The sequence below is a fragment of the Lampetra planeri genome, chromosome 27, assembly GCF_965212315.1.
Source record: "Lampetra planeri chromosome 27, kcLamPlan1.2.h2, whole genome shotgun sequence".
Classification (NCBI taxonomy): Eukaryota; Metazoa; Chordata; class Hyperoartia; order Petromyzontiformes; family Petromyzontidae; genus Lampetra; species Lampetra planeri.
Genome location: NC_136133.1, coordinates 5,213,363 through 5,241,128, shown reverse-complemented (window position 1 = coordinate 5,241,128; position 27,766 = coordinate 5,213,363). Strand labels below are relative to the sequence as shown.

The following is a 27,766-nucleotide window of genomic DNA, read 5'->3' as shown; positions in this document are numbered from 1 at the left end:
TACCCGTTGTGAGTTGTGAAAATAAATATAATAACCCTATGTGTTGCCTTACTTATGGGCCACCCTGCATAGTGGGTAAGGTGCAGGAGCTCCTCTACGTACGAACACTCGACTTACGAACTTTCAGAGATACGAACAAACCTGTCCATATGTCCAGTTGCCTATTCAGACCGAGAGTCGTAAGTTAAACCGTCGCGCAATAGATGGCGGTGGTGGCATCCACATCTGCAGAACGTGAAGAACCAGTGGCATCTACATCTACAGAACGTGAAAAACCAGTGGCATTTACATCACCAGAACGTGAAGAACCAGTGGCATCTACATATGAAGATCATGAAGAACCAGTAGCATCTACATCTGCAGAACATAAAGAACCAGTGGCATCTGTATCTGCAGAACATGAAAAACCAGTGGCATCTATATATGCAGAACACGAAGAACCAGTGGCATCTACATCTGCAGAACATGAAGAACTAGTGCCATCTACATCTGCAGAACATGAAGAACCAGTGGCATCTACTTCTGGAGAACATGAAGAACCAGTGGCATCTACATCTGCAGAACATGAAGAACCAGTGACATCTACATCTGCAGAACATGAAGAACCGGTGACATCTACATCTGCAGAACGTGAAGAACCAGTGACATCTACATCTACAGGAGATTATACAACTTTAAAGCCATTCCCTGTGTTTAGTGTACACGCCGTACACCATGTTTGGAATCGACAGGAGTAATGGTGGAACTTACGACCAAATCGACTTATGAACAGACCTCTAGGAACCTAACTTGTTTCTAAGTAGAAGAGTCCCTGTATTGGTGGTGTTAAACAGTCCACGTGCCGTCGTTCCAAGGCCGGCACAGTTGCACACGAGGGGGTGGATGGCCAGCACCACGCCCGGCCGCTTTGGTCTCCCCAGTGGCGATGTTTACTACACACCACACCCAGGTACTCATTTGAGGCTGAGTTGACCTAGGGGGATGCCCAGGACCAGTTGGCCGTGAGTGGGAATCGAACTCGGTTCGTCGGGGTTCGTAGCGCAGAGCGCTAACCGAAACACTACCGCACACACACATACACACGTACACACACGCACACACATATACACACACACATATACACACGTACACACACATACGCACACACACATACACACGCTGACACACACGCTGACACACGCACAGACACACGAACACACGCTGGCATACACACGTTAACAAACATGTACACACATGCACACACACGCGCACGCACACACTACCACACGCGCACACGTACGCACACACTACCACACGCGTGCACACATACAAACTCCGACTGCTTTACTGCATAAAAACAGACTGGAAAGAGAAGTGAATATATCCACATCAGAGAAAAACGTGTGGTCGCGTTAACACGACAGAACTTAGCTCCACGCAATTACCTCTACGTGCACACAATGTACTTCAAATGCACCCGAGCAGTCCAACACCAGCCGTTCTTCGTGCTTGGCGACTCCCTCAAGCAGTGCCGGATGAAGCTAGTGTGGGGCCTGTAGCATATGCTATAAAGGGGCCCTAAACATTAAAAAAAAAAACCCCCCACAAATATTAAAACACACATTTGTCACTTGCATAGTAAAGTAATTGCATTTTTTTATTTGCTATAGCCAGATAATACGACAAATCGCTAACCTTAAACGCCCAGTCGTTCATAAAAGTTGTACTAAAGGGAAAACACCCCCCCCCCCCCCCATCATCATCGTGCTGCTGTCTAACCCCCAATGGTTTCAAACGTGCGGCGGTCCTCACACTGATGATGATGTCTTATCGGCGAAAGTGGCACCCCCTCTGTCCGCCCGCCTCTGAAAATGAGTGAAGAACAACTGGCCTGTGGTGTTAGGTGCTGCATTTGTGGACAACGAGCGATCTTGGCTGGGGCTGAAGCATCAACTGGCCTACCACTACCCAAAGCAACCGTAATTCTTATTATTTTCGAACACAGCACCTTTAATCGAGAGACCTTCCGTTTGCAAAACGTTGCCGGGCTCGGCACACACTTTGACAAGCTACCGCAGCTTCCTTCTCGGATGTTGTGCCACTTTCTCCGCGCCTTTGTACACAGCGAAGCACCCGTTTGCGCACGCTTGGTGCTGCTACCGCTGCTGCTGCTGCCCTAAATGATCTCGTGATAAATGTGCCACCTCGAGTCAACATTTCAGCAGGTGGGGGGGGGGGGGAAGAGACATTGCACGCGAGTGCCAGAAACGTGTGACCCAATTCACTCCAGGATTTATACCAAAATCCCACTGACATAGGCGACACGATTATTGAGGCACGCTTTGCTCACCGATGATAATCCTCACGAGAGCGTAATTACCTAGGTACATATCATGGGACAGTTTTTTTGCCAGTATCAAAGTATGAAAAATAAGAATAGGTTTTCACCTTTTCTGGCAATAAAACACGAGATGTTAAGATGTTCAAACACCAAATATAAACCTTTTACAAGGAATCAAGTCTGCATTAACCGCACAAAGTACTTGTGGTGAACATGAAAACAAACATGCTCTGATTATAATATACTAGCGGTAAGTACCCGGCGTTGCCCGGGCGAAAAAGGTAGACACACACATGGACTTACACACAGACATCGAACCACACACATAGAAACACATCGACTTAGATGCACACACACACATATGGTTAAAACCAGGATGGATCGTTAGCAGGCCAGCCTAAATGTTTATAACCGGCGAAGATGTTCCATTAGGGGGGTCCATATGATGCATTGTCTTTGAAACTGATTGACCTACACCAGAGACTATACAGCCTTTCTTTATGGCCTAGTCTCACCAGTGTCAGACCAGCGAACGCCTATATTCTAATGTTTCATACCTAGATGCATGATATCGGCTGATTCATCAATACTTTTCCCACGTAGTTTTTGTTATTTGTTAATGAACGCATTTAACAACAAAAAAACACGGGCACAAATAACTTAGTTATATTCAAACTCGGGCCATGGAAACCATGAACACGTAGGGTTTCAGTCAGTCGGTGTCACGTGCACTCACATTTATTTTGATGGTGTCCTATGACTTTCTTCAGCATCTGCTGACGGCCTATTGTTGTTGTTACTGTTGCTTAACGCACACCAAATGCCGAATGCGTTTCACACATTGCCGTGTTGTGTGAAGACTGCATGGTTTTGCTGCCTGCACTACGATTCCTTGCAAAATGTTTCTATTTGGTGTTTGAACATCTTAACACCTCCAGTTTTATTGCCAGAAAGAGTAAAAACTATTGTTAAATTTCTCATGCATTGTGATGTTGGAATTTTCTCGCTGCATTTATTCCCTCGTTATTCGCGGCAAGGGATACGTTCCAGAGATGCCCGTGAATAGAACATTCCACGGATAATGATAGTGGCTCTACGAACATCATACGGGCAAAGTCCGCAGATGCTTCTGAAGCGTCGATAAATGATCTCTCTCATCCCTCGATCTCATCGCTTTCTGTCTCACCACTTTTTGTCTCATCACTTTATCTCATCACTGATGTTATCACTTTATGTCTCATCACTTTATCTCATCAATATCTCTAATCTCCTTTAATCTCATCGCTTTCTGTCATCACTTTCTCTCTCATCACTTTATCTCTCATAACTTTATCTTATAACTTTATCTCGTCACTTTCTCTCATCACTTTCTCTCTCATCACTTTATATCTCATCAATTTATCTTTCATTACTTTATCTCATTACTTTATTTATCTCTATCTCTCCACGCTGCCGTGTAGAGTTCCAGATGCGAGTCGCGGATAGCAAGTTCGAGTTCATGAATAACCACGGAAACCTTTCTTCACGGATTCGATTGACGCAGGTTTATAACACAGCCAATGTTATGATCCATAGCTGATTTGCGTCTTTCTGACAGCATAATTCTTTTTTTGACAGATCGTTACGTAGCTTACCTAACCCAGCAATCGACTGCGAATCGTAGGCTTTCGAACTATGTTTGAGGCCAAAGAATTATATCTCAGAAACTCCAGGCAATGCAGAATGACAATTAACGACGACCAGGAGCAGCATACGTGAACTATAACCCCGGAGAGTCGCATCATTGCACCAAACTCCATTGAGCGTACAAGCAAACTAAAGCAATTGGCAGACGATATACAACCTCTGCCCCAATATCGTACCTCCCTTCGCATAACAAAAAAACAATAAGTAATATAAAAAAAAAACTTTTTTTAAAAACATGCTTTAATGAAATGTACCCTACTCGTAATGGCAGAACTCCACGACTCCAGGAAGTGGCCCCGAGGCTTGCCATAACGTAAAGGACCGTGATGATTTACAGCCAACGTCAGTTGAGCGTGGACAATTAGACCCAAGCCGAAACATAACATATAAAAAAAAATGTAATTTTTTTTTAATGATAGAATATAGTATTGTCATCAGTATGACAAAAGTATACCAAGTTTGCAGTCGATACCACTTTGGGAAATGGTTTAAAATTTGAGGATACGACAACAGACAGAGTGGGTTCATAGAAAGCGTGTAAAGAGATAGTTTAAAATGTTTTTGTTTATTTTTTTTATGATATAATATTGTATTGTCATCAGTGTGACATAAGTATACCAAGTTTGCAGTCGATACCACATTGGGGAGTGGGTAAAAAATTGAGTTTCAAGATTTGAGGATACGACGACAACAGACAGAGTGAGCTAAATAAAAGCGTGTAATACTGGTAGGAACCACCAGGTTCCACCAGCCCACAGGGGATTATTGTGTCCGTCCATCCATCGTGCATCCAAAAATAGGAGGGGTGGGGCTGGGTACAGAGGGGAGGGTGGGCAGGGGCTGGGTGGGGAGGGTGGGGCTGGGTGGGGGGGAGGGGCTGGGCTGGGTGGGGAGGGTGGGGAGGGGGAGGGTGGGGCTGGCTGGGGGGTGGGGCTGGGTGGGGAGGGTGGGGCTGGGTGGGCAGAGAGGGGCTGGTCACCTCGTGGTGCCCTTATAAAACTCAACATTTAACCTACTCACGCCGGCTTGTGCCCGCCCTCACAGTCGGCCATATTTGCGGAATACACCACGCCGCCGTTGAACTTGGCCATTGACCGAGCAACCCAACGTTCCTACCAGCTCCCTCCGCAGGAATGTGTTAATAATAAAACGATATATCCAAGGCAGTATACAACATCGCATCGGCCACAGCCCCCCCCCCCCCCATCCAAGCAAAACGTCGTCGTTTGTTTGTGCGCAGGAAGAACAGCGAAACGTCGGAAACCGAAGTTATTTGCTGGTGGTTTGCGGAGTTTTCCCGTGTCTTGTGACATTCGTGGTGCCACGTGCAGGCAACCATCTGAAACCGTGCACATACAGTACATATACAGTACACACACAGTACATGTACTGCACGCAGTGCGTATACAGTACACACCCTATGTGTACTGTACGTGTACACAGTACACGTACAGTACAGTGCGGTACATGCGCAACACATACAGTATACACACAGCACATATGCAGTACACATACCGCACACGCATACAATATAGTACAGTACACAAACGGTATACATACAGTACATGTGCAGTATGCATACAGTATATGTGCAGTATGCATACAGTACACGTGCAGCGCATATACAGTGCTTATACAGTATATTTGCACAGTACATAGATACAGTACACATACAGTATACATATACAGTACACACATCACTCATGTATACGAGCCGAGCGAGGAATCGATTGACGAACTTAATACACGAAACAAAAGGCTGCACCACGCGAGTTCCATAAGAAACAAAAATAAGAAACGAAAAACAGTTGGACACAATAGGAAGAGACACCAGAGTGGGTATAACGCGAGCTAGTTAGTTTGAAAGTTACAACAAGTAAACCCGTAAAAACAAAGTTTTTCACTATAAATCCTTTATATGCGTGGCGGCTAGAGTCTTCTCGTCCTCTGGCTTGAGATGGCTGCCACCTATGGGTCAGATGATTGTCTGCCAGTATTAAGCAATTGTTAATTAAATATTTAATTTGTTTTCCCTAAACAGTGTAAAATTTTGGGAATTTTTTTCACGAACATTAATTGTCTCACACAACGAGTCTGTGTGGAAAATGTCAGCTCGATTGGATCACGGGAAGTGGGTTAAAAAACGACCAAAAGATTTGCACGGTCGTAAGCAAGCAAGCAAGCACGCAAGCAAGCAAGCACGCAAGCAAGCAAGCAAGCAAGCGAACTTAATATAAAGGATTTAAAAAGTGGACAAGAAATAGATTTCAGCGATTTTGGTAAATAAAAAAAACAAAAAACCCCCACGCCAGCTTCCGATTCGCACGGTTTGCGACGTACGGCGCGAAAGAAGTCCAAGATGGCTAAGGAATAATGGTTTTGAAATCATTGGGGTATTTCCTGCTGTGGCACGTGTATGGGAAACGTGGACACTTAAAGATAAGGTCGGAACAATCGCTGCAGAAGTGTGCCATGAAGCACCCACGGGTACTTGGCGAGGATTTACACCGAGGAAGCAGAAAGGCGAACTGATTGATCGGAGAAAATAAACAAGCTATGGACATCAAATTGACCCGTCAAGAAAACTAAGCGGCCTTCTTTGCAGAGCGCATCGCCAGAAAGGGGTTGATGGTCGATAGTTGGTATCGGTGATCGAATGTCAGCCAAAAATAAGCAGAAGACGCCCGAAAAGTGCTGATGGAGGCAGTGATGAGAAGGAAACTGGCACTATTTGGACACAAATGCAGGATGGACAACGACAGGGACATTTAAAGGATCTTGTTCGTAAAAATGGAAGGAACCGCAAAGAGAGGACGACCCAACAAAGATTGGCTTGACGAGGACATAAGAGATTTCGTGCCAGAAAGACGTCGCACTACTTAAGAGCATATTGGCACAAGACAGAGGAAAGTGGAAACAAATGAGGACATACATTTATATTAAAAGCTTTCGTGACTGCAGGGATTCATCTTCTTGGTTCTTTCGGTAAAGTCACGTAGAAGGGAAATAATAAAATAATTAAATTTAAACATAATTAAATAATTCTCACAACGTTTCGGCCACAACGCAAGCAGCCGTCCTCAGGTGAAGACGCTGTCTTCTCGACAGACCTGACGCTGTCTTCTCGACAGACCTGTTCTTCACCTGAGGACGGCTGCTTGCGTTGTGGCCGAAACGTCGTAAGAATTATTTTATTATGTTTTATTTTTATTATTTTATTTTTTCCCTTCTACGTGACTTTACCGAAAGAACCAAGAAAATGACGACATGTGCAGTGTTTGTACCATGGATCGTGATGATGATGCCCGAAAATATGTTCCAGGAGGTTATCTCACGCACGGGGTCGAAATGGCAGTGTTCTTCACTAATTTTATAAGAGGGCCCACTTTCACAGATAATACATCATCAGTGTGAGGAGGGCCGCCACACATTTGAAACCAGTGGGGATTTGACAGCAGCAAGATGATGACGATGGGGGGTGTTTTCACCATTTGTGTATTGTCAGGAGTGGGGGGGGGGCGCACGTACAGGGTGCCGCACTAAAGGCCACCAGAGACCACCAGTGGCCTGCGGGGCCTTGCAATGAAGAGGACCGGGTGACGGCATGGCACGACCACGTGGGACAGCGGTGACACGAGGAGGCCTCTCTCCGGCCGTGGACAGAGACGGCGGGCAGTGGGCGAATGCCGACGACGGACAGCGGCAGCCGGAGAAGGCGAGCGAGAGAGGACGTCCACCGGCGGAGATGGAGCGATAAAATCAGCTCGCGTGAATGAATGAACCAACGGATGAGCGGGATGAATCGCTGTATTGCTGCGTTTAGTTTGTTCTCCTAGTACGGTTGGCTACGTACGGTGCGAAAGAAGCTCAACATGCACACAGACCGTGGGAGATGGAAATGGCTTGGGAAGGTCTTCATCCAGCGGTGGATTGAGCATGATCGATTAGGGGGGGGCGAAGGGGGTTCTGTGGTAAACACGCATCAGTTGATGGGCCAAGAGCAACGAAAAAAACGCGTGTGGCTGTCCGAATTTTGATGCTCCCTCTTAGGTTTTACTGAAAACAAATATTTTATTCATGTATCGACTGTACGTAACAACGCGTTGCATTTGTGTTATTTGGCAGCGTTACTGCGTGACTGCAAAACCAACGTGCACGTTTTCCAAATACCTTATTCTGGCATTATTTTAAAACTTAAGGAGCTCATTATTATAACAGTTTAAATAAATGCAGTCATTGGGGCACACCTCTGGCTGTCGCCTGATGATGCTAGTTGTAATTACCGGCGAAACGTCGTACTCGAATTGTAAATGTTGTGGGTTTACTCTCTAACACGCCCGTGTGCTGAACTAATAACGAAATGGTATGATTGTATTCGTGACATATCTTACTAATTGGCTGTCGGGTGGTGGTAGGTTTAACGACACATTAATATATATGCGATCTCACCCAAAAAAAAACCTCAATTATGGATTGGGGCATACCATCCGCATATCCAATGGCGGAAGATAACGGCAACGTTATGTGACGTGTCTTTAAAAAAAAATACTCGGGTCAACGATCACTTTTTAATTGCCTCGGGACCCTGCCCTTACATTTAATCCACCTTGTCATGCTGCGGCCAATCAGAATAAACAGCGTGGCACCAGAGAGGCCCTCGTCAACTTGTTGATAAGGGAACCTTAAGTGAATTAAACCGCTCCCAATAAATTCCGTGTCAACGTCACCCCCCCCCCCTCCCCACCGAAGCGCGGGGGACGTTTTAAGAAATTGCGGCCACGGAAGGCCGCCGTATAAATTACGGATCGGAAAGGCTACTTTGAAAAAAAAAATGTGTGAACACGCGGACTCAATTTTCATCGTGGCCTCGCGGTTTAAGATGCGATTTTCAAACGTGCTGCGTGCGATATCCATCGCCCGTGAAACGAAGGACAATGGAAAACATCATCGGCGTCATCATCACCACTATGATCGAGGTTTGTGGGTTAGATCGCGCAAATATAAACGTGTCGTTAAAAACCCGCCACCACCTGACACAGCGAATTAGTAAGGTTTGTCACGTGAACAAAACATGGCAATTCGTTACGAGTACAGCACAACACCCGGTGTGTTGGAGATTAAAGCCACAACATTTACAATTCGAGTACGACGTTTTGCCAGTAATCACAACCAGCATCGTCAGGCGACGGCCAGAGGCAACAATCGATCCACCCGTTGCACGAAGTCCTCCCCAAGCCGTCGCCGTCTATCACTGTCCCGTGAAGCGACAATCCACCCCGAGCGCCTGCGAAACGCTGGGAGGGAGTGGTGCCAGGCGATTTTAGGAAAGGTTTCTCTACCATCAGCATTTAGAAACGTGCAACATTTTGAATGTGCAGGTATGTGGAATGCTGTGGGTAACGGTGGATTATGCACACAGCTTTTTCTTGGAATGCTCTAGGCTGATCACGTATACGGTTGATTTCCCGTGGCATTTAACACAAACAAACACCTGACATTCTGACAAATCTTAATTTCAGTCATATTTTTGGCAACATTTTGAATGTGCAGGTTTGTGGAATGCTGTGGGTAACGGTGGATTATGCACACAGCTTTTTCTTGGAATGCTCTAGGCTGATCACGTATATGGTTGATTTCCCGTGGCATTTAACACAAACAAACACCTGACATTCTGACAAATGTTAATTTCAATCATATTTTTGGCAACATTTTGAATGTGCAGGTTTGTGGAATGATGTGGGTAACGGTGGGAAATGCACACAGCTTTTCTTGGAATGCTCTAGGCTGATCACGTATATGGTTGATTTCCCGTGGCCTTTAACACAAACAAACAACTGACATTCTGGCAAATGTTAATTTCAGTCATATTTTTGGCGTAAACGTGCCGAATATAGGTATATTTCGCCATCGGTGGGAATAACCACCCAGGTGATGCATTCGACCATTTGACCAAGACGAGAATGTATTTATTTCTAAGGCATACATTAGCTTGCACGTCAAATAACGAGTGGTTGTTAGAGAATTAATTTAACGGTGGCTTTTTGTTTGTTGTTGCAAATGGTTAATTGCCATTTGAGGGATGCCCTGGAAAAAAACCCTCGAATAACCCACGAAGTAATAATTGTCTACAGGCTACAGTATTGTTTATGGAGGGGGTCGTGGGTTGGGTGGTATCAAAGATGTAAGTGGATTGAAGTAGGCTTTCACGACCAATATTATCCACAAGAGGTTTTTGTTGGGTTAGATCGCGTAAATATAAATGTGTCGTTAAACCCGTCACCACCCGGCAGAACCAATGAATTCAGGTTTATCACGTGAACAAAACCTGCCAGTTCGTTACGAGTTCAGCACACCAGTGTGTTGGAGAGTAAACCCACAACAATTATTAATTTCTCAATTGTCGCTTGACACGTAAACAAATCATGCCAATTCGTTACTTTTAAATTGTAGATGTTGTGGGTTCACTTTCCAACACACCGGTTGTGTGCTGAACTAGTAACGAATTGGCACGTTTCGCTTCCGTGACAAACCTTACTAATTAGCCGTGTCGGGGTGGCGGCGGGTTCAACGACACATTTAAATATTTATACGCGATCTATGGATAATAAGTTCATTGTGTGGGCTACCTGTGGTGGGTGTGGCAAGGTTGATTATCCACAAACCATCAATCGAGGACCATCAACTCGGGTGTCAACGCCGCATTGAGTCGGGTTTCACCTCATTGAAAGAACACAACAATTAAGTTGGCCACGTGCGCAGTTACCAAGTTTGTTTGTTTTTTCCCCCTTCTTAATGTGATGCACAAAGACCCCCCCCCCCTCGTACAGCATGTAACATACGTTTGGAGCAAGTGCTCTTTAGCGAGTAGCAACTATGGAGGCCGGCACGGCACACTAAGGGGGTGGAGTGGCCAACACCACGCCCGGCCGCCTTTGTCTCCCTCGTGGCCAATGTTTCGCACCAGGTACTCATTTGAGGTTGAGTCGACCTAGGGGTGGCCCACGGCCGGTTCAGACAATCGTCACTGGCGTTGACCGTGAGAGCGAGAATGGAACCCGGGTCGCCGGGCTCGTAGCGCAGCGCGCTCACCGCCGCCCACTAATTCCAAGCACAATAAAAACAAATACAAAGATCCCCCGTATAGCCTTAACAGGACTTTAGGGTGGGTGGGGGGGTGGAAAGTGCTATTAGCGAGCACCTATGAAGGCCAATTAATTTCAAGCGCACCCACGCGCGCACCCACGCACGCGCCCACGCGCGCACCCACCCACCCACGCACCCATCCACGCACGTACCCACGCACCCACACGCGCACTCACGCGCGCACCCACCCACCCACGCACGCACCCACGCACGCACCCACCCACGCACGCACCCACACACGCACCCACGCGCGCACCCAAGACCCTCTTCAACACCGTCGCAGAGCCGACGGGGATGCACGCGGGGAGTAGGAAGGAGAATAAATGTGGTGGCGTGAGCAGGGGGGGGGGGGAAGGCCACGGACGCATCTCACACCCACCTTTGACCCTCTCGCCTTTATTCAGCTGGATCTCGCCGTCGCCGAGGGGCGCGTACGACTTGACCGCGATGAAGGCGCGCCCCGGCACGGCGCTGTAGAGCTTCCTCTTGGGAGCGCCCTGCAGCAGCAGCAGGGAGCCCGGGGTGCCCGCGCCTCCCAGCGACGCGGCGAGGCCGCTCTTGCGGGACATGACGCTCGCGCTGAGCCGTTCGTGGTGGTGGCGTCGGTGGTGGAGGAGGAGGAGGTCGCCGCCGCCGACGACGCCGACGCCGTGATGATTGTTGTTGTGGTGTTGTTGTTGTTGTTGATGGAGGAGAAGAGCGGCGGTGGTGGCGGTGGTGGTGTCGTCCCGTTGTCGGGACGGTCCCGCGGTGTGCACGGGAGGAGGGGGCACAAACACATAGGTCGTCACGAGGCCGCGCGAAGCGCTCATTCCACATTCCCGTAACGACGTTCGCTTTGACTGCTGCGGCTGCGGTTGCTGCTGCTGCGGCTGCTGCTGCTGCTGCTTTGGCATCGCGTGTGGCTGCCATGTCGCCGAGTACGAAACGGATTTGAGGATCGAGCGCCTCTTTACGGCCGACGCGGACGCGATCGCGGACAGGGACTTTGACTTGGCTGCGGACGCGGCGAGCGACTGCGCGCACAGAGCCTCGGGGGGCGGCAGGGAGACGTGCTTGCGGGCCGGCGGCTTGGTCAGCTGCTTGGCTATGGCCTGCGAGAAGGACGACTTGAGGACGACGCCCGACGAGGTGAATGAAGACGACGCCGTCGATGATGATGGTGGTGGTGGTGGCTGTGGTGGTGCCGTCGGAGTCGTCTGAATGGCTACGGAGGATGACAGCTCCCTTGACGAGCGATACATGGGATCCAGTACAGATGACAGAAACAGCAACATCCACCGCAGTTTCGGAAAGCAGCATCGCTTTCTCCTCTCGTTTCTTAAAAAAAACAACACCACCCCTCCGCCTCGCGCAACTCTTATCGATTTAACAAAAAATATAAATATTATTATTATTATTTAAGCCGAGCGGACGGACTAAGTAAATCGCCGGAGGGGGGGGGGGGGGTATAGGTGCTACTATTATTCTTCTTCTACTACACCGAAGAGCGCATCGGTGTATGGCAATGATGTCGTTGACAACAACAACTGTGATACCGATGACAATTATATAGACAGCTGAATATCGCTTTGCTACTGGAGTGGCGGGGGCAGTGGGAACGAATCCCGGCGCTATCCGGAGTGCTCGGGGTATCCTCCGAGCCGAATCGTCGCCGCTCCTCTCTCACGCACTCCGCGCTCTGAGCGAGGAGCGAGAAGGCGATGGGGTGAGCGAGGAAGGGGGGGTGGTGGTGGTGTGGAGACGGGGAGAGATGCTGGTGTGTGTGTGCTGTGAGAGAGAGAGAGGATGAGAGCAAGTGGCAGGACCCCCCCCAGCGAGGAGGTTGTAGGCGGGGTGAGGTTTCGCACGGGGGACACGGATTTACATCTCGATCCGTGGCACGCACGCAGATTTACTGCTGCGCGTGGCGTGGGCCGCCTCTTCTGTGACGTTCACTCCACCCCCCACCACCACCACCAACATCCCTCTGTGTGTGTGTGGAGTACAAAGACAAAGATCCCCCGTGTAGTCTTAGCGGACTGTTGGGGGCAAGTGCTGTTTGCGAGTAAGCAGCGACTGTGAAGGCCGGCACTGTGGCACACGAGGGGGGTGGGTGGCCAGCATCACGCCCGGCCGCGTTTGTCTCCCCCAGTGGCGATGTTTACCGCACACCGTACCAGGTACTTATTTAAGGCTGAGTCGACCTAGGTGAGGGCTCAAGACCGGTTCAGATAATCGTTACTGGTGTTGGTCGTGAGAGCGGGAATCGAACTCGGTTCGACTGGTTCGTAGCGCAGCGCGCCACGTACGCACACTAGCGTGTACACACACACACACAGGGGTACACACACACACACTCTGGCGTGCACACACACACACGCTATGTCGTGTACACACACACTCTGGCGTGTACACACACGCAGGGGTACACGCACACTGGCGTGTACACGCACACAGGTGTACACACACACTGGCGTGTACACACACACAGGTGTACACACACACACTCTGGCGTGTACACACACACACACGTACGAGGAGGATACAGAACGGTGGAATCACGATGCGCTCCGCGCGACCTCATCATGCGGGATACGCCGCGTGAGCGCTGCTGCTGCTGCTGCGTGTGGCTGTCGGGGTGCTGAGCTGGGGAGCGGTTGTGCGGTGGTTTTAGCGCACAGCGAAATCCGGCGGGGACCCGAGCGAGTTCGATTCGCGACAATCACCAGCGACGAATATCTGAACCTCGCCTAGGTCGACTCGGCCTTAAACGAGTAGCCGGTGTGGTGTGTAAAACGTCAGAGCTGGGGAGGTGGGGGGAGAGACAAAGGCGGTGGGGGCTTTGGTGTCGGCCACTCCACACCATCTCGTGTGCTCGCTCCGGCCCTGAATGGGTGCGATCGGAAAACGGAACTTGCCCCAATAGTCTGGCGAAGGCTATACGGCGGTGGGGTATATTTATCTTTGTGTGTTGCGTGTGTGCGCGGCTGCGAATGAGTGAGCGATGGGGGGTTGCGAGCTGCATGGGAATGGAGGCTAAATCGCGACACCCCGAGGATGAACAATGCGGGGTCAATGCACCCGCGCGCTCATGGGAAATGCCGCGTTAAAACCGCGTCCCATTCACATCCAAGCGTTGCGAATTGCAACGCGCATTGAGGATGTGGTCGATGTGTTTTTTTTTAACATGTTGGTAAACAGCGGTGGGTTCTTAACCTGGGCTGCACGCCACCCCAGATACCCTTTCTGGGAGCGCGAGATATGGGCCAGATTTGTTTTTAGAAGGTGAATAATCCAAGATGCAAATTTATCACAGGCCCGTAAGTGCAAATATTTTTTTCATCAAACCCCCTATGTATTTATTAAAATTATACATTTTTGTAACGACTCAGAACCAAAGGGGCGCAGGCTGCAGTAAAGGTGAAGACTCACTGCACCACACTATACACTACACTACTATACACGACACTATACACTACACTATACACTACTATACACGACACTATACACGACACTATACACTACACTATACACTACACTACTATACACGACACTATACACTACACTATACACTACACTACTATACACGACACTATACATTACACTATACACTACACTATACACTACACTATACACTACACACTATACACTACACTATACACTACACTATACACTACGCTATATAATGCACCAGTGGTTCTTCCTCTTTATCTGGGGGTGAGAGATGCCCTTTCTGGGGGTGCGAGACGTGGCCAGATTTTTATTTTAAGGCGAATAATCGAAAACACAAATTAAACACGGGCACGTAAGAACAATTTACTGTGTTTCATCAAACCCCTATGTATTTATTGACATATATAAATAAATACAAATAACGATTGAGAATGAAAGGGGTGCAAAGGCTGTAGTAAAGATGAAGAACCATGGGTAAAGAGAGTGCTAGTCGGTCACATTTTCCTGGAATGTTTTTGTTTATATGGCGACCTGAAGGTACCAGGAGCGCGATTGCCACTTTTTAAGCAATTTTTGCTGATGTTTTTTGTTGTTGTTTGCAGAACGCACAAAGGATGCTGTGTGCTTGTTTGTTCAAACCAGCACGTTTGATGTGTTGCTGCTGTTGTTATTGTTGTTTGAAACGTTCGGTTTTCCGGCCAGCACTGTTGTGTTGTGATGATGATGTTGTTTGTTGTTGTTGTTGTTGTTTACGGATTTGGGGTTGAGATTGTCTGGTTTGGAGTGTCCTTCGTGTAAATAAAAGTGAAAGTCGATGCTGATGGTATTGTCCAGTAAACATTGAATGTTGGGCCAAACGTTGTGCCAACGTACTCTTAGATTTTGTCGGTAAAGTCACGTAGGTAAAAATAAATAATAACAATAAATAATAGAAATAATAGAAATAAAATAATAAATCACGACGTTTTGGAGGCAACACAAGTCTCCGTCATCAGGTGGGACCGTCACAGCTGAATTTACTGTATTAAGTGAGTTGTGCCAACGCTGTTGTGATCGACGGTTCAAACCACATACCAGTGCGAGCCCAACGTTCCATTCTCGTGATGCCACGAATTAGCGGAACCTGCCTTCCGCAAACACGAATCAGGTCTGACAAATAAAAATCGGGTTTACCCCTTTTCTGGCAAATAAAAGAGCAGGCGTTACGATTATTACAACGCCAAATAGTTACCTTCTTACTCTTTGATTATACTGGTAGGAACCTCCTGGTTACACCAGCCCACAGAGGATTATTGTGTCCGTCGTGCAGGGAGGGGCTGGGTGGGGAAGGGCTGGGTGGGGAGGGGCTGGGTGGGGAGGGTGGGGAGGGGCTGGGTGTGCAAACAAAACCTATTCTTGATTTTCATACTTTGATATTGGCAAAAAGGTCCCATGATACGAATAAGCTCGCTCACACACAGCGGCTAGTGAGGAGCGGTGGTGCAGTGGTTAGCGCACTGCGCGACGAACCCGGCGACCCGCTCACAGCACCAGTAACCAGCGAATATTTGACGCGGTTCCAGAGCCTCTCCCCCTAGGTCGACTCAGCCTTAAACGAGTAACACTGGTGCGGTGCGTAAAACATCGAGCATTTGGGGTAGAGACAGAGGCGGCCTGGCGTCGAAGGCTACATGGGGGATATTTGTCAACGCTACAGCGGGTGGGTTGAGCACACGTGCGGGAACCACTACGGTGGACTTCTTTCGCACCGTACGCAGCCAACCGTGCTAATCGGAGGGTGCACACAACCCGCACTTCACGTGCGCGGTCTTTGGAGCGGCGGAGAGGTTACGGCAAACGTGACGAGAGTGCGTGATGTTCCCACGTCTCGTTCTTTTCTCTCATTGAACCCCCCCCCTCTCGTCCCCCCATCTTCTCTCTCCCTCTTCTACCCCCCCCCCCCCTCTTCCCCATCCCATCTCCTGCCACCTCTTCTCCTTCCCCCCCCTCTCCTCCCCCCCTTCCCCCCCCCCCCTCTTTTCCTCCCCCCCTCTGCCCCCCCCTCTCCTCCCTCCACTCCTCTCCCCCCCTCTTCTCCCCCCTCTACTCCCCCCCTATTCTCCCCCCTCTCCTCCTCCCACTCCCCCCCCCCTCTCCCCCCCCCCCTCTCCCCCCCCCCCCTCTCACCCCCTCTCCTCCCCTCCTCCCCCCCCCTCTCCACACGACCCGACGAACCAATGGGTGCAGTTCGCCCCATGTGTAACGTTGTCTTTTGTTGTTGTTGTTGTTGAGCGGGTCCATCAAGGTTTGGGGCGGCGTGTTAGCGATTTGAGTCTGGTCCGATGATGTCGTTGTTGTTGTTGCTGGGGATTTTGTTGTTGTTGTTGTTGACATAACGTGGCTGCAGTACAGTTCTCTCTCTGCGCTCGTCGCAAATCAACGTAAGTGCTTTGTGTGCTCTACGCGCGTGCGTGCAATGCGTATAGGTGTGTGTGTGGGGTGTGTGTATGTGGGGTGTGTGTGGTTCGCTGTGTGTGTGTGCGGGGGGTGTGTCTACGGGGTGTGTGTGTGGTTCGCTGTGTGTGTGTGTGCGGGGGGTGTGTGCGGGGTGTGTGTGTGTGTGCGGGGTGTGTGTGCGGGGTGCGTGTAGTTCGCTGTGTGTGTGTGTGGGGTGTGTGTGTATGTGGGGTGTGTGTGGTTCGCTGTGTGTGTGTGTGCGGGGTGTGTGTGTGTGGGGTGTGTGTGTGGTTCGCTGTGTGTGTGCGGGGTGTGTGTGTGTGCGGGGTGTGTGTGTGGGGCGTGTGTGTGGGGTGTGTATGTGGGGTGTGTGTGGTTCGCTGTGTGTGTGTGTGTGGGGTGTGTGTGGTTCGCTGTGTGTGTGTGTGGGGTGTGTGTGTGTGGGGTGTGTGTGGTTCGCTGTGTGTGTGTGTGTGTGCGGGGTGCGTGTGTGTGGGGTGTGTGTGGTTCGCTGTGTGTGTGTGGGGTGTGTGTGTGTGTGGGGTGTGTGTGTGTGGGGTGTTTGTGGTTCGCTGTGTGTGTGTGTGCGGGGTGCGTGTGTGTGGGGTGTGTGTGGTTCGCTGTGTGTGTGGGGTGTGTGTGTGTGGGGTGTGTGTGTGGTTCGCTGTGTGTGTGTGTGCGGGGTGCGTGTGTGTGGGGTGTGTGTGGTTCGCTGTGTGTGTGGGATGTGTGTGTGTGTGGGGTGTGTGTGGTTCGCTGTGTGTGTGTGTGTGGTGCGTGTGTGTGGGGTGTGTGTGGTTCGCTGTGTGTGTGTGTGCGGGGGGTGTGTGTGTGTGGGGTGTGTGTGTGGTTCGCTGTGTGTGTGTGCGAGGGGTGGTGAGTACCCGGTGCGGTGTGTAAACATCGCCACTGGGGAGACAAAGGCGGCCGGGCGTGGTGTTGGCCACTTCACCCCTTCGTGTGCCCTGCTGGCCTTCATAGGTGATCACTAACAGCACTTGCCCTAGCAGTATGTTAAGGCTATACGGGGGATCTTTGTATTTGTGTGTTTTGCGCGATGTGTGTGTGTGGGTGCGCCGGTGCGGGTGTGTGTGGGTGATGCGCGGGGTGTGTGTGCGCGGGGTGTGTGTGGGTGATGCGCGGGGTGTGTGTGCGCGTGTGGGTGCGCGGGGTGGGGATCGATAGCAGTGTAGTGATTAGCGCACTGCGCTACGAACCCGGCTGAGTTCCAATTCCCGCTCACGACCATTAACAGTGGCGAATTTGCGTGTGCGCGCGGTGTGTGTGGTGCTAGGTGTGTGTGCTAGGTGTGTGTGCTAGGTGTGTGTGCTAGGTGTGTGTGCTAGGTGTGTGTGTGTGTGCTAGGTGTGTGTGTGTGCAAGGTGTGTGTGCTAGGTGTGTGTGTGCTAGGTGTGTGTGTGTATGTGTGATAGGGTGTGTGCTAGGTGTGTGTGTGTGTGTGCTAGGGGTGTGTGTGTGCTAGGTGTTTGTGCTAGGTGTGTGTGTATGTGTGATAGGTGTGTGTGCTAGGTGTGTGTGCTAGGTGTGTGTGTGTGTGCTAGGTGTGTGTGTGTGTGCTAGGTGTGTGTGTGTGTGCTAGGTGTGTGTGTGTGCTAGGTGTGTGTGTGTGCTAGGTGTGCATGCTAGGTGTGTGTGTGCTAGGTGTGTGTGTGTGCTAGGTGTGTGTGTGTGCTAGATGTGTGCGTGTGCTAGGTGTGTGTGCTAGGTGTGTGTGCTAGGGGTGTGTGTGTGTGCTAGGTGTGTGTGTGTGCTAGGTGTGTGTGTGCTAGGTGTGTGTGTGTGCTAGGTGTGTGTGTGTGCTAGGTATGCGTGTGCTAGACGTGTGTGTGTGCTAGGTGTGTGTGTGTGCTAGGTGTGTGTGTGTGCTAGGTTTGTGTGCTAGGTGTGTGTGTGTGTGCTAGGTATGTGTGCTAGGTGTGTGTGTGTGCTAGGTGTGTGTGCTAGGTGTGTGTGTGTGCTAGGTGAGGTGTGTGTGTGTGCTAGGTGTGTGTGCTAGGTGTGCGTGTGCTAGGTGTGTGTGTGTGCTAGGTGTGTGTGCTAGGTGTGTGTGTGTGCTAGGTGTGTGTGTGTTAGGTGTGTGTGCTAGGTGTGTGTGTGCTAGGTGTGTGTGTGGGCTAGGTGTGTGTGTACTAGGTGTGTGTGTGCTAGGTGTGTGTGAGTGTTAGGTGTGTGTGTGCTAGGTGTGTGTGTGCTAGGTGTATGTGTGTGCTAGGTGTGTGTGCTAGGTGTGTGTGTGTGTGCTAGGTGTGTGTGTGCTAGGTGAGGTGTGTGTGTGCTAGGTGTGTGTGCTAGGTGTGCGTGTGCTAGGTGTGTGTGTGTGCTAGGTGTGTGTGCTAGGTGTGTGTGTGCTAGGTGTGTGTGTGTTAGGTGTGTGTTTGTGCTAGGTGTGTGTGTGCTAGGTGTGTGTGTGGGCTAGGTGTGTGTGTGTGCTAGGTGTGTGTGAGTGTTAGGTGTGTGTGTGCTAGGTGTGTGTGTGATTGGTGTATGTGTGTGCTAGGTGTGTGTGTGTGTGCTAGGTGTGTGTGTGTGCTAGGTGTGTGTGCTAGGTGTGTGCTAGGTGTGTGTGTGTGCTAGGTGTGTGTGCTAGGTGTGTGCTAGGTGTGTGTGTGTGTGCTAGGTGTGTGTGTGTGTGCTAGGTGTGTGTGTGTGCTAGGTGTGTGTGTGCTAGGTATGTGTGCGAGGTGTGTGTGCTAGGTGTGTGTGATAGGTGTGTGTGATAGGTGTGTGTGCTAGGTGTGTGTGCTAGGTTTGTGTGTGTGCTAGGTGTGTGTGCTAGGTGTGTGTGTGTGCTAGGTGTGTGTGTGTGCTAGGTGTGTGTGTGCTAGGTGTGTGTTTGCTAGGTGTGTGTGCTAGGTTTGTGTGTGTGCTAGGTGTGTGTGCTAGGTGTGTGTGTGTGCTAGGTGTGTGTGTGTGCTAGGTGTGTGTGTGCTAGGTGTGTGTTTGCTAGGTGTGTGTGCTAGGTGTGTGTGTGCTAGGTGTGTGTGTGTGTGCTAGGTGTGTGTGTGCTAGGTGTGTGTATTCCGCGCGACACGCTGCTTGCGCGCGCGCGCCGGATGACCGTGGGGCCGCGTGCGCGCCGCGCCCCATCGCAGGGAACACCCCTCGCTCGCTCGCGGCCTCGCCCCTCCTAACGACGGCGCATGCAAATGAGGGCCGTTAATGCCACAATCTATATTCCCACCGAGCACGGTCCTCTGTAATGGGCCATATATTCGCGACCCGCCAGGGAGCCTTTTCCCCCCAATGTTGCACGCTGTCGTGCGTCACAAGCCGCGAGCGAGCGACGCGTCTGCGTCGTCTGTAAACAAATCCGTGCCCCCTTCTTATTCTTAGCTTCGCCCCGCACGCAATTGCCCGTCATCATCATTATCATCGATAAAAAAAAAGCATCCGCTACGAATAATAATAAGGTCGCTGTTAAAAAAAGAACCACTTTGAACGTTGAGCGAGACCACAAACCAGAGGTCGCAAACGGGTTTTGATTCCTTACCCGTACCCGGCCGCACCAGGGTCGCAAATGCGTACCCGTACCCGGCCGTGTAAGGGTAGCCGTTCCCTACCCGTACCCGTACCCTACCCGAAATGAGTGACAAACGGCTACTCACCAGTGACTCACGGCCTACCCGTACCCGTACCCGGCTGCACCAGGGTCGCAAACGGCTACCCGTACCCGGCCGGGTACGGGTAGCCGGGTATCGGGTAGGGTACGGGTATCGGGTACCCGGTTGCGACCTCTGCCGCAAACCCACGCTCGCTTGCGCATCCCCCCCCCCCCCGCGCATGCAAATGCGTCGATTCGGTTTCGCGTAAATACTGCGAATAGTTTCGCCGGGGAAAGGTGGGGGGTGGGGGTGGTTGTTAGTGGGGGGGGGGGGCACAAAATAATCACGCGTCCCTCCTCCGAGCGACCGCGAGTATTCATCGGAAGGGCGAAATTCTGCAGCAGCAGCAACAGCAACAACAGCGGGAATAGCTCGAGTCCGAATTCGATGGGAGCAACGGAGAGGGGGTTACGAGGTAGGGGCCATGCGACGAACGGCATGCGGCAATCCAGAAGAGCTCTCGCCCTTCTTTGTGGACTGCGAAGGGATGCTGTGTTCAGATGCAGAGAGGAGAATAACGGCAAAACATTTTCCTCCTCCTACTCCTCGTTGGGAGACCACCTCGCTTGAGGCCCTTTTGAGAAATTTACCTCTGCCTCGCTGGGGGTGGAGAGAGGGGCAAGAGGGGAGTTAAAATTGCCCGTCCAAATCGCATTTCGCATCGTGATGAAAATGTTCCTTGAAACTACATTAAGATGTAAATATTGACGATCGACGCCACCGTAGGGCACACTTAAGGGTTGAGGCATACGGGAAAGGTGTTGCTGGCTGAGGCTGTCTCCAGCAAGGCCTCCTGCATGCTGATGGCTTCGGCTTGCTTCGAGAAAACAAAGACAAAGATCCCCCGTGCAGCCTTAACAGATGCTGGGGCAAGTGCTTGTTAGCGAGTAACACCTATGAATGCCAAAAGTGTGGCACACGAGGGGGTGGGTGGGCAACACACCACGCCCGGCCGCCTTTGTCTCCCAAGTGGCGATGTTTACACGTCGCACCGGGTACTCATTTGAGGCTGAGTCGACCTAGGGGAGGCCCAGGACCGGTTCAGATAATCGGCACCGATGTTGGCCGTGAGCGGGAATCGAACTCGGGTCGCCGGGTTCGTAGCGCAGTGCTAACCGCTACACTAAAACGCACACACACAGGCACCCTTTCGCCGTCACGCAGATAACCAAAACATGTCCATGCAAACAAGGGTGGGTAATTATTTGGGTCTTTCGGTAAAGTCACGTAGGTAGGTTCAAAGAAAATAACAACAACATATTTTCTTTGAACCTATCTACTTATGAATTCCTGCAGTCACGAAAGCTTTAAGTCAAGATTTAAGGGTGGGTCATTTATCTGCCAGCCTGCACGCAGGTGCCAATTCTTTGGACGACGAAAAAAACATTCAGAGGCGAAGCTGTCTGTTTAGCCAAACGTCTCGTTAGTGAAGCCCAATTTAATCACCCGGCATGAATTATGCCGACTTGATTAATGATTATACAGCCACCATACCACGCGGTTTTCCCTGCCTATCACGCGATCGTCAACGCGCTGCCTGCCCTCCCTTAACGAACAAACATCCGGCGTTCATGGCTGCCCTCTGTGGGACAAGCTGGCTGCCGCTGCGCATGTAGCCAGCCGTGCTCGCTTCGTGCCAACCTGCCAATCGAGACGCTGGCGCCAGAACATGAACGGCCATCCGCGCAAAACGCGTTTGCTTCATCTGCACCCCCCCCCCAGCTCCCTACCGCCGTCTCTCACTTTCACTCTGCTGCCAGCCTGTGAACAAAATCAACCGCTTTCAACGGCGCACCTGCGACCAACTCTCGCTGCCCATTTCAAGTTCTGACTGCGCGCTCCGCCCGCCCGTCCATCCGTCCGCCAGCGCAGCTGCACGCGGACGCAGAAAACACTGAACGCGTGGCTGGGGGTGCACGCAGTGCGGTGCAGGGTGGCGGGGCACACAGTGGGGCTTGGTTCCCGTAGTGCAATCTCGGCCACACAGTGAGATCCCACGGAGTTCTCAAGTGCAGTGAATTTCAGGATCGCAGCCTGGCCAGCGATTAGTGGGGGGCAGGGGGCTTAGGGGGTGGGGGGGGGGGCGTTGCACCGCAGGCCAGTAGAGCCTCGCAAAGAGATGGGCCCAGGTTGGCGTCTCCTCCCACTCCTCCACCAGACAAGCATTGTTGTACTTTTAAAATATTATTATCACTGAAATTCACTCCATTTGTTTTGGTCCTCTCTGATGTTGGTGACCCACCCCCCACTGCCCCCCCCCCCCCCCGCAAGAGTCACTTGCAAATCAGACGATATTCCTGGGGTCTCGCCTGGTTAGACAATAAAACTGGAAGCTCAAACGTGAACAGTGGCGGCACCCGAGTTGATGGAGCCAGTGGAAGAGCGATCGCGGCTTATGGGAGGCTTACGTGCCAACGCCCGCTGCTGCTGCCGCTGCTGCTGCTGCGACTGCTGCTGCCGCTGCTGCTGCTGCCGCTGCTGCTGCTGCCGCTGCTGCTGCCGCTACTGCTACTGCCGCTACTGCTGCTGCCGCTGCTGCTGCTGCCGCTGCTGCTGCTGCCGCCGCTACTGCTGCGGCCGCATCCGCTCCCCCGCCGCTTGGAGAGACCCGGCATCCCATGTGGATCCCTCAGGTCCATGCGGATGGCAACACACCGGGTGTGTGCTGCACTGGTGACGAATTTGCGCGTTGTGTTTAAGTTGACGTATTGAGGGTTTTTCTTTTTTAGCACGTAGGCTTTCGCGAATAATATTATCCGTGAGGTTTTTTGATGTTGGGTTAGATCGCGTAAATATAAATGTGTCGTTAAACACGCCACCATAATTTGGCTGTCGCCTGATGAGGCTGGTTGTAATTATCGGCGAAACGTCGAACTCCAATTGTAAATGTTGTGGCTTCACTCTCCAACACACCGGTGTGCTGATGTAGTAACGATTTGGCACGTTTTGTTTACGTGACAAACCTCACCAATTGGCTGAGCCAGGTGGTGGCGGTTTTAACGACGCATTTATATTTACTTGATCCAAAACACTTATATAATGGATATTGGTCGCGAAAGCCCTACGTGCTAAACTGGATGCCTCTGCCTGTCACCCCATTTCCCATCATCGTCTCTCTCTCTCTCCCGGTATTTATCCGTGTATATCCCCTATCTCGCCACAGTGGCGAGATGTTAACTACCTCGCCTGGTATACAGGGAGGTCGTGGGTTCGATCCCGACCTCCGACGCCTGCTGCTGTATATCTGCAGTTTGCATGTCTATCCCCGTGGTAGCGTGGATTTTTCTCCGGGACCTCCGGTTTTTTTCCCTCCACATTTAGAAACATGGGTTTAGAAGGATTTGGCTGCAGTAAGTTTCCACGCGAAAAGCCACTTCGCTGAGCTATCGTTTGCGATAGACAGGGCAGGTCGCTTCTGAGTCAGAGCTATACAGCTCAGTGTGCTTTAGGTAGATTTGAAGTTTTCGTGACTGCAGGGATCCATACTCTTTGGTTCTTTCGGTAAAGTCACGAAGGTATAAAATAAAATAAATTAAATCGCGACGTTTCGGGCGCAACACAAGCGTCCGTCGTCAGGTGGAACAACCACAACCAAAGAGTAGTGTGTTTTACGTGCTAAAAGAGTTTTTGTTCATCTCTCCCCCAAGATTCAGTGTCTTCTGTTGATCTGTTTTCTCGGGTTTCTTTCTGTGCGTGCCTCGCTCATTCCACGTCTCTTTCTGTCTCCCTCCCCCTCTCCTCTCTCTCCTTACTTTAAAATAAAAAAAACTTTTATTTCCCAAACCATGACGAAATTACAAATTCCTCCAGCTCTTCATTCCAAACGATTCACATCCCTGGCGATTTGATGAATTACCACGATTGAGGACTTTTATTTGATTCAAAAATCTATATATTTGCCTTGCATTGTGATGAATGGTGGCACCCCTCGTGACTGCAGGAGTAATATGAAAGCACTAAATAAAACAAATATGATTTTTTTCATCATCTAATTTTACACATGTAACTTGATGCATGTTATAATCGATATTGATGAAACGATACCTCGTTCCATCTCTAAGTTGCACCACAACGGCACGGCTCTCACAACCACGATCACCACCAAAGACAAAGATCCCCCGTGTAGCCTTAACAGACTGTTGGGGCAAGTGCTGTTAGCGAGTAGCACCAATGAAAGCCCACACGGCACACGAGGGGGTGGATGGCCAGCCCCACGCCCGACCGCCTTTATCTCCCCCGGCGATGTTTACGCATCGCACCCAGGTAGCCATTTGAGGCTGAGTCGACCTAGGGGAGACCCCAGACCGATTCAGATAATCGTCACTGCTGTTGGCGGTGAGCACTATCACCACCAACACCACCCCCACAACATCCATAACAACCACCGACCCAACACCCACAAAACCATTGCAAGCCCCCCCCCCCCCATGCCATTAATTATCATTGCCACCGCCGTAATTGCCTTGACAACTGTCGCCAACGACCGTCATGGCTAGATTCAATAATTACGACCATCACAACCAACATCGACGTTTGTATCATCACCACCACCACCATCAACAACACCCGCTGTGGTGACGTCTCCACGCCGCCTGTGCCAGGCCAATTGCACTTTGAGGCCACGTCAAGGATCGAAGGCTCGTTGGTCACGAGGTCACGGGACAGACCCGGGTGCCACGGGTTGACTGAGATAACTGCCAGATGCGGCACCTGTGCCCCCTACTGTGCCAACTTGCTGTGCTTTATCTGCCCCACAACCACAACCACCAACAACAACCACCACTGTTGACACTCCCGCTGTGTTTGTCATCACTCGTGCTGGACCATTGCCACCATCCCGAATCCGCCAATTGTGATTTCATTCTCGGTAACAAAGACTGGTACCGCGTGGAATTACCAGTACAGGGCGCTTCAAAAACATGTTAACACTTACTCTTTGTTTTTTCGGTAAAGTTACGTAGGTGTAAAATTAGTTTTTTTACCTACGTGACTTTACCGAAAAAACCAAAGAGTATGGACCATTGCAGTCACGAAAACTTCAAATCTAATGTTAACACTTACATAGGACTATCGTTTCTAATTGAAAAAGAACGGATAATACACTGTTAAATGATCACAAATGTAATGTTAATAGCTTCAAAAAGTCAAAGAGTCTGCACTCGTTCACCATCATCAAATTATCAACACGTGTCTGGAATCTTCTCCAGGTGGTCTCCAGCTCCAGAGCCCGGATGCAGCGCATTTCTCGTGGTGTTGTTGCAAATTCTCAGAAGTGTTCACATTTTAAAGGTAGGAACAACAGGTTCCACACTGCCCACCAGGGATTATTTGTCTGTCTGTCGTGCATATTTGTCTGTCGTGCACGAATGCGCTGTCCAACCAAGTTCCTACCTGCCCACTCCGAAGGAACGTGTTTTAAAGCACCCTGTATTTTCTAGGCAAGTAATAATTCATTAATCCCCCCCCGCCTCGTCACGCCCAGCTCCAATAATTTCATGAACTGTAACGATTTGGGGTCACAATCTCATTTGTAGAATCAATATTTTCCTTGCAATCTATTGTTTCTTGTTTGTTCCGTGTGCGGTTCTATTTGCTCCATGAGCCTAAATGTGTTATGAGCGTAGAATGTGCATATAACTACACTGTATTCAGTAGCGTGGGGCAATGAAACACAGATGAAGATACACGGGAAAATACAGAGATAGAGATGAAGATACAGGGACACGTGAAGACAGAATAAATATAGAGATACACAGAGAAAGACAGAGACACAGGGAGACATAACGAGAGACAGAAATATACCTTGGGAGATCTATCGATAAAGACACGGCGATACACAGTCGGAGATACACAGAGATATGCGCAGATACATTAACACAGATGCTGTACTATGTGTGTATGTATGTTGAACTTCTTTCGCACTGTACTAGCTGACACTATCCTTATGGACCGTGTCCTGCACACGAGCGAACACGTGGCTTCTGGAGGTCAACACGCTCGCTCCAACGGACGCCATCGGAATGCGGAAGAGCGCACCACGTGGTGAGTCACGCGCGACCTTTGAAATCTGCTGCTATGTCCGCTGCTGCTCCTGCAACAACATCATTATCTTTCGATTTAAAGCTTTCGTGACTGCAGGGATTCAAATTATTTTGTCAAGACGCTCTTCGCCCCTCCTTCCCAGCATAAATAGTCGCTCCAAGCCTGGAGCGTGCCATTCAGACTCTGTCTACGTGACAGACCTGTTCTCCACCTGAAGATGGCTGCTTGCGTTGTGGCCGAAACGTCGTGAGAATGATTTTATTATGTTTTATTTTTATTATTTTATTACTTCCCTTCTACGTGACTTTACCGAAAGAAACAAGAAGAAACATCATTATCTATTTTGAATGTCGCTTATAGTGGAAAACCCGCGGGTAATTGGATAGATTCGTGCGCCTCCTGTTTATCCGAGAAAACTGGCGCATTTTATGGGCGCCACGGTGGCGAGATGTTAATTGCCTCGCCTGGTATGCGGGAGGTTGTGGGTTCGATGCCATCCCTGACGCCTGCTGTTTATTTGGACTTTTCAGATTCTCCCCGTGGTCGAGTGGATTTTTTCTTCGGGTCCTCCGGTTTTCCCTTCCACATTCAGAATCAACATCACGAGTTTAGAGTATTTGGCTGCTATACATTTCCACGTGATAAGCCACTTCGTTGAGCTATCATTTGTGGCCAGGTCGCTTCTGAAAAATTACTTATATAGCTTAGTGGGCCTAACCTGGCAAAAAAAAAAGTGTAAACTATTCCGCAATTAGCTATGGGAAAACACTCAGATACTTGCGGATAATTGAACAAGTCGCGCTACTCATAAATATAATTATAGGAGTTTTCGGGAACCCAACGGCTCCCGCGAATAAAACGAGTTGCAAGTGATATAGGGTAACTGATAAGAAGAGTTCTCGATGGAGTGCGTGATTGGTAAGTAATCAATTCTCACACGCACACGGTTTTGATGCATGCACTATCCGCATTTAAGGTAAGTGTAGATGTTTAACTAATGCACAAAATGCAAGACAATCGTCTTTAACAGTGGCTTAAAATAAGGAGAAAAAAACATGCGACGTTTCGGGCAATGACCCGT

General features: G+C 50.2%; 1 protein-coding gene across 1 annotated transcript in view; it reads right to left on the bottom strand.

Moving 5' to 3' along the window:
• The window catches only part of LOC144728062 (SH3 and multiple ankyrin repeat domains protein 2-like), a 370,189-nt gene that overhangs the window by 112,741 nt on the left and 229,682 nt on the right, over positions 1-27,766 (bottom strand). Inside the window, exon 14 of the mRNA XM_078607344.1 lies at positions 11,529-11,728. Within this exon, the coding sequence (XP_078463470.1) occupies positions 11,529-11,728 (200 nt within the window). The remainder of the gene's footprint in view (positions 1-11,528; positions 11,729-27,766) is intronic.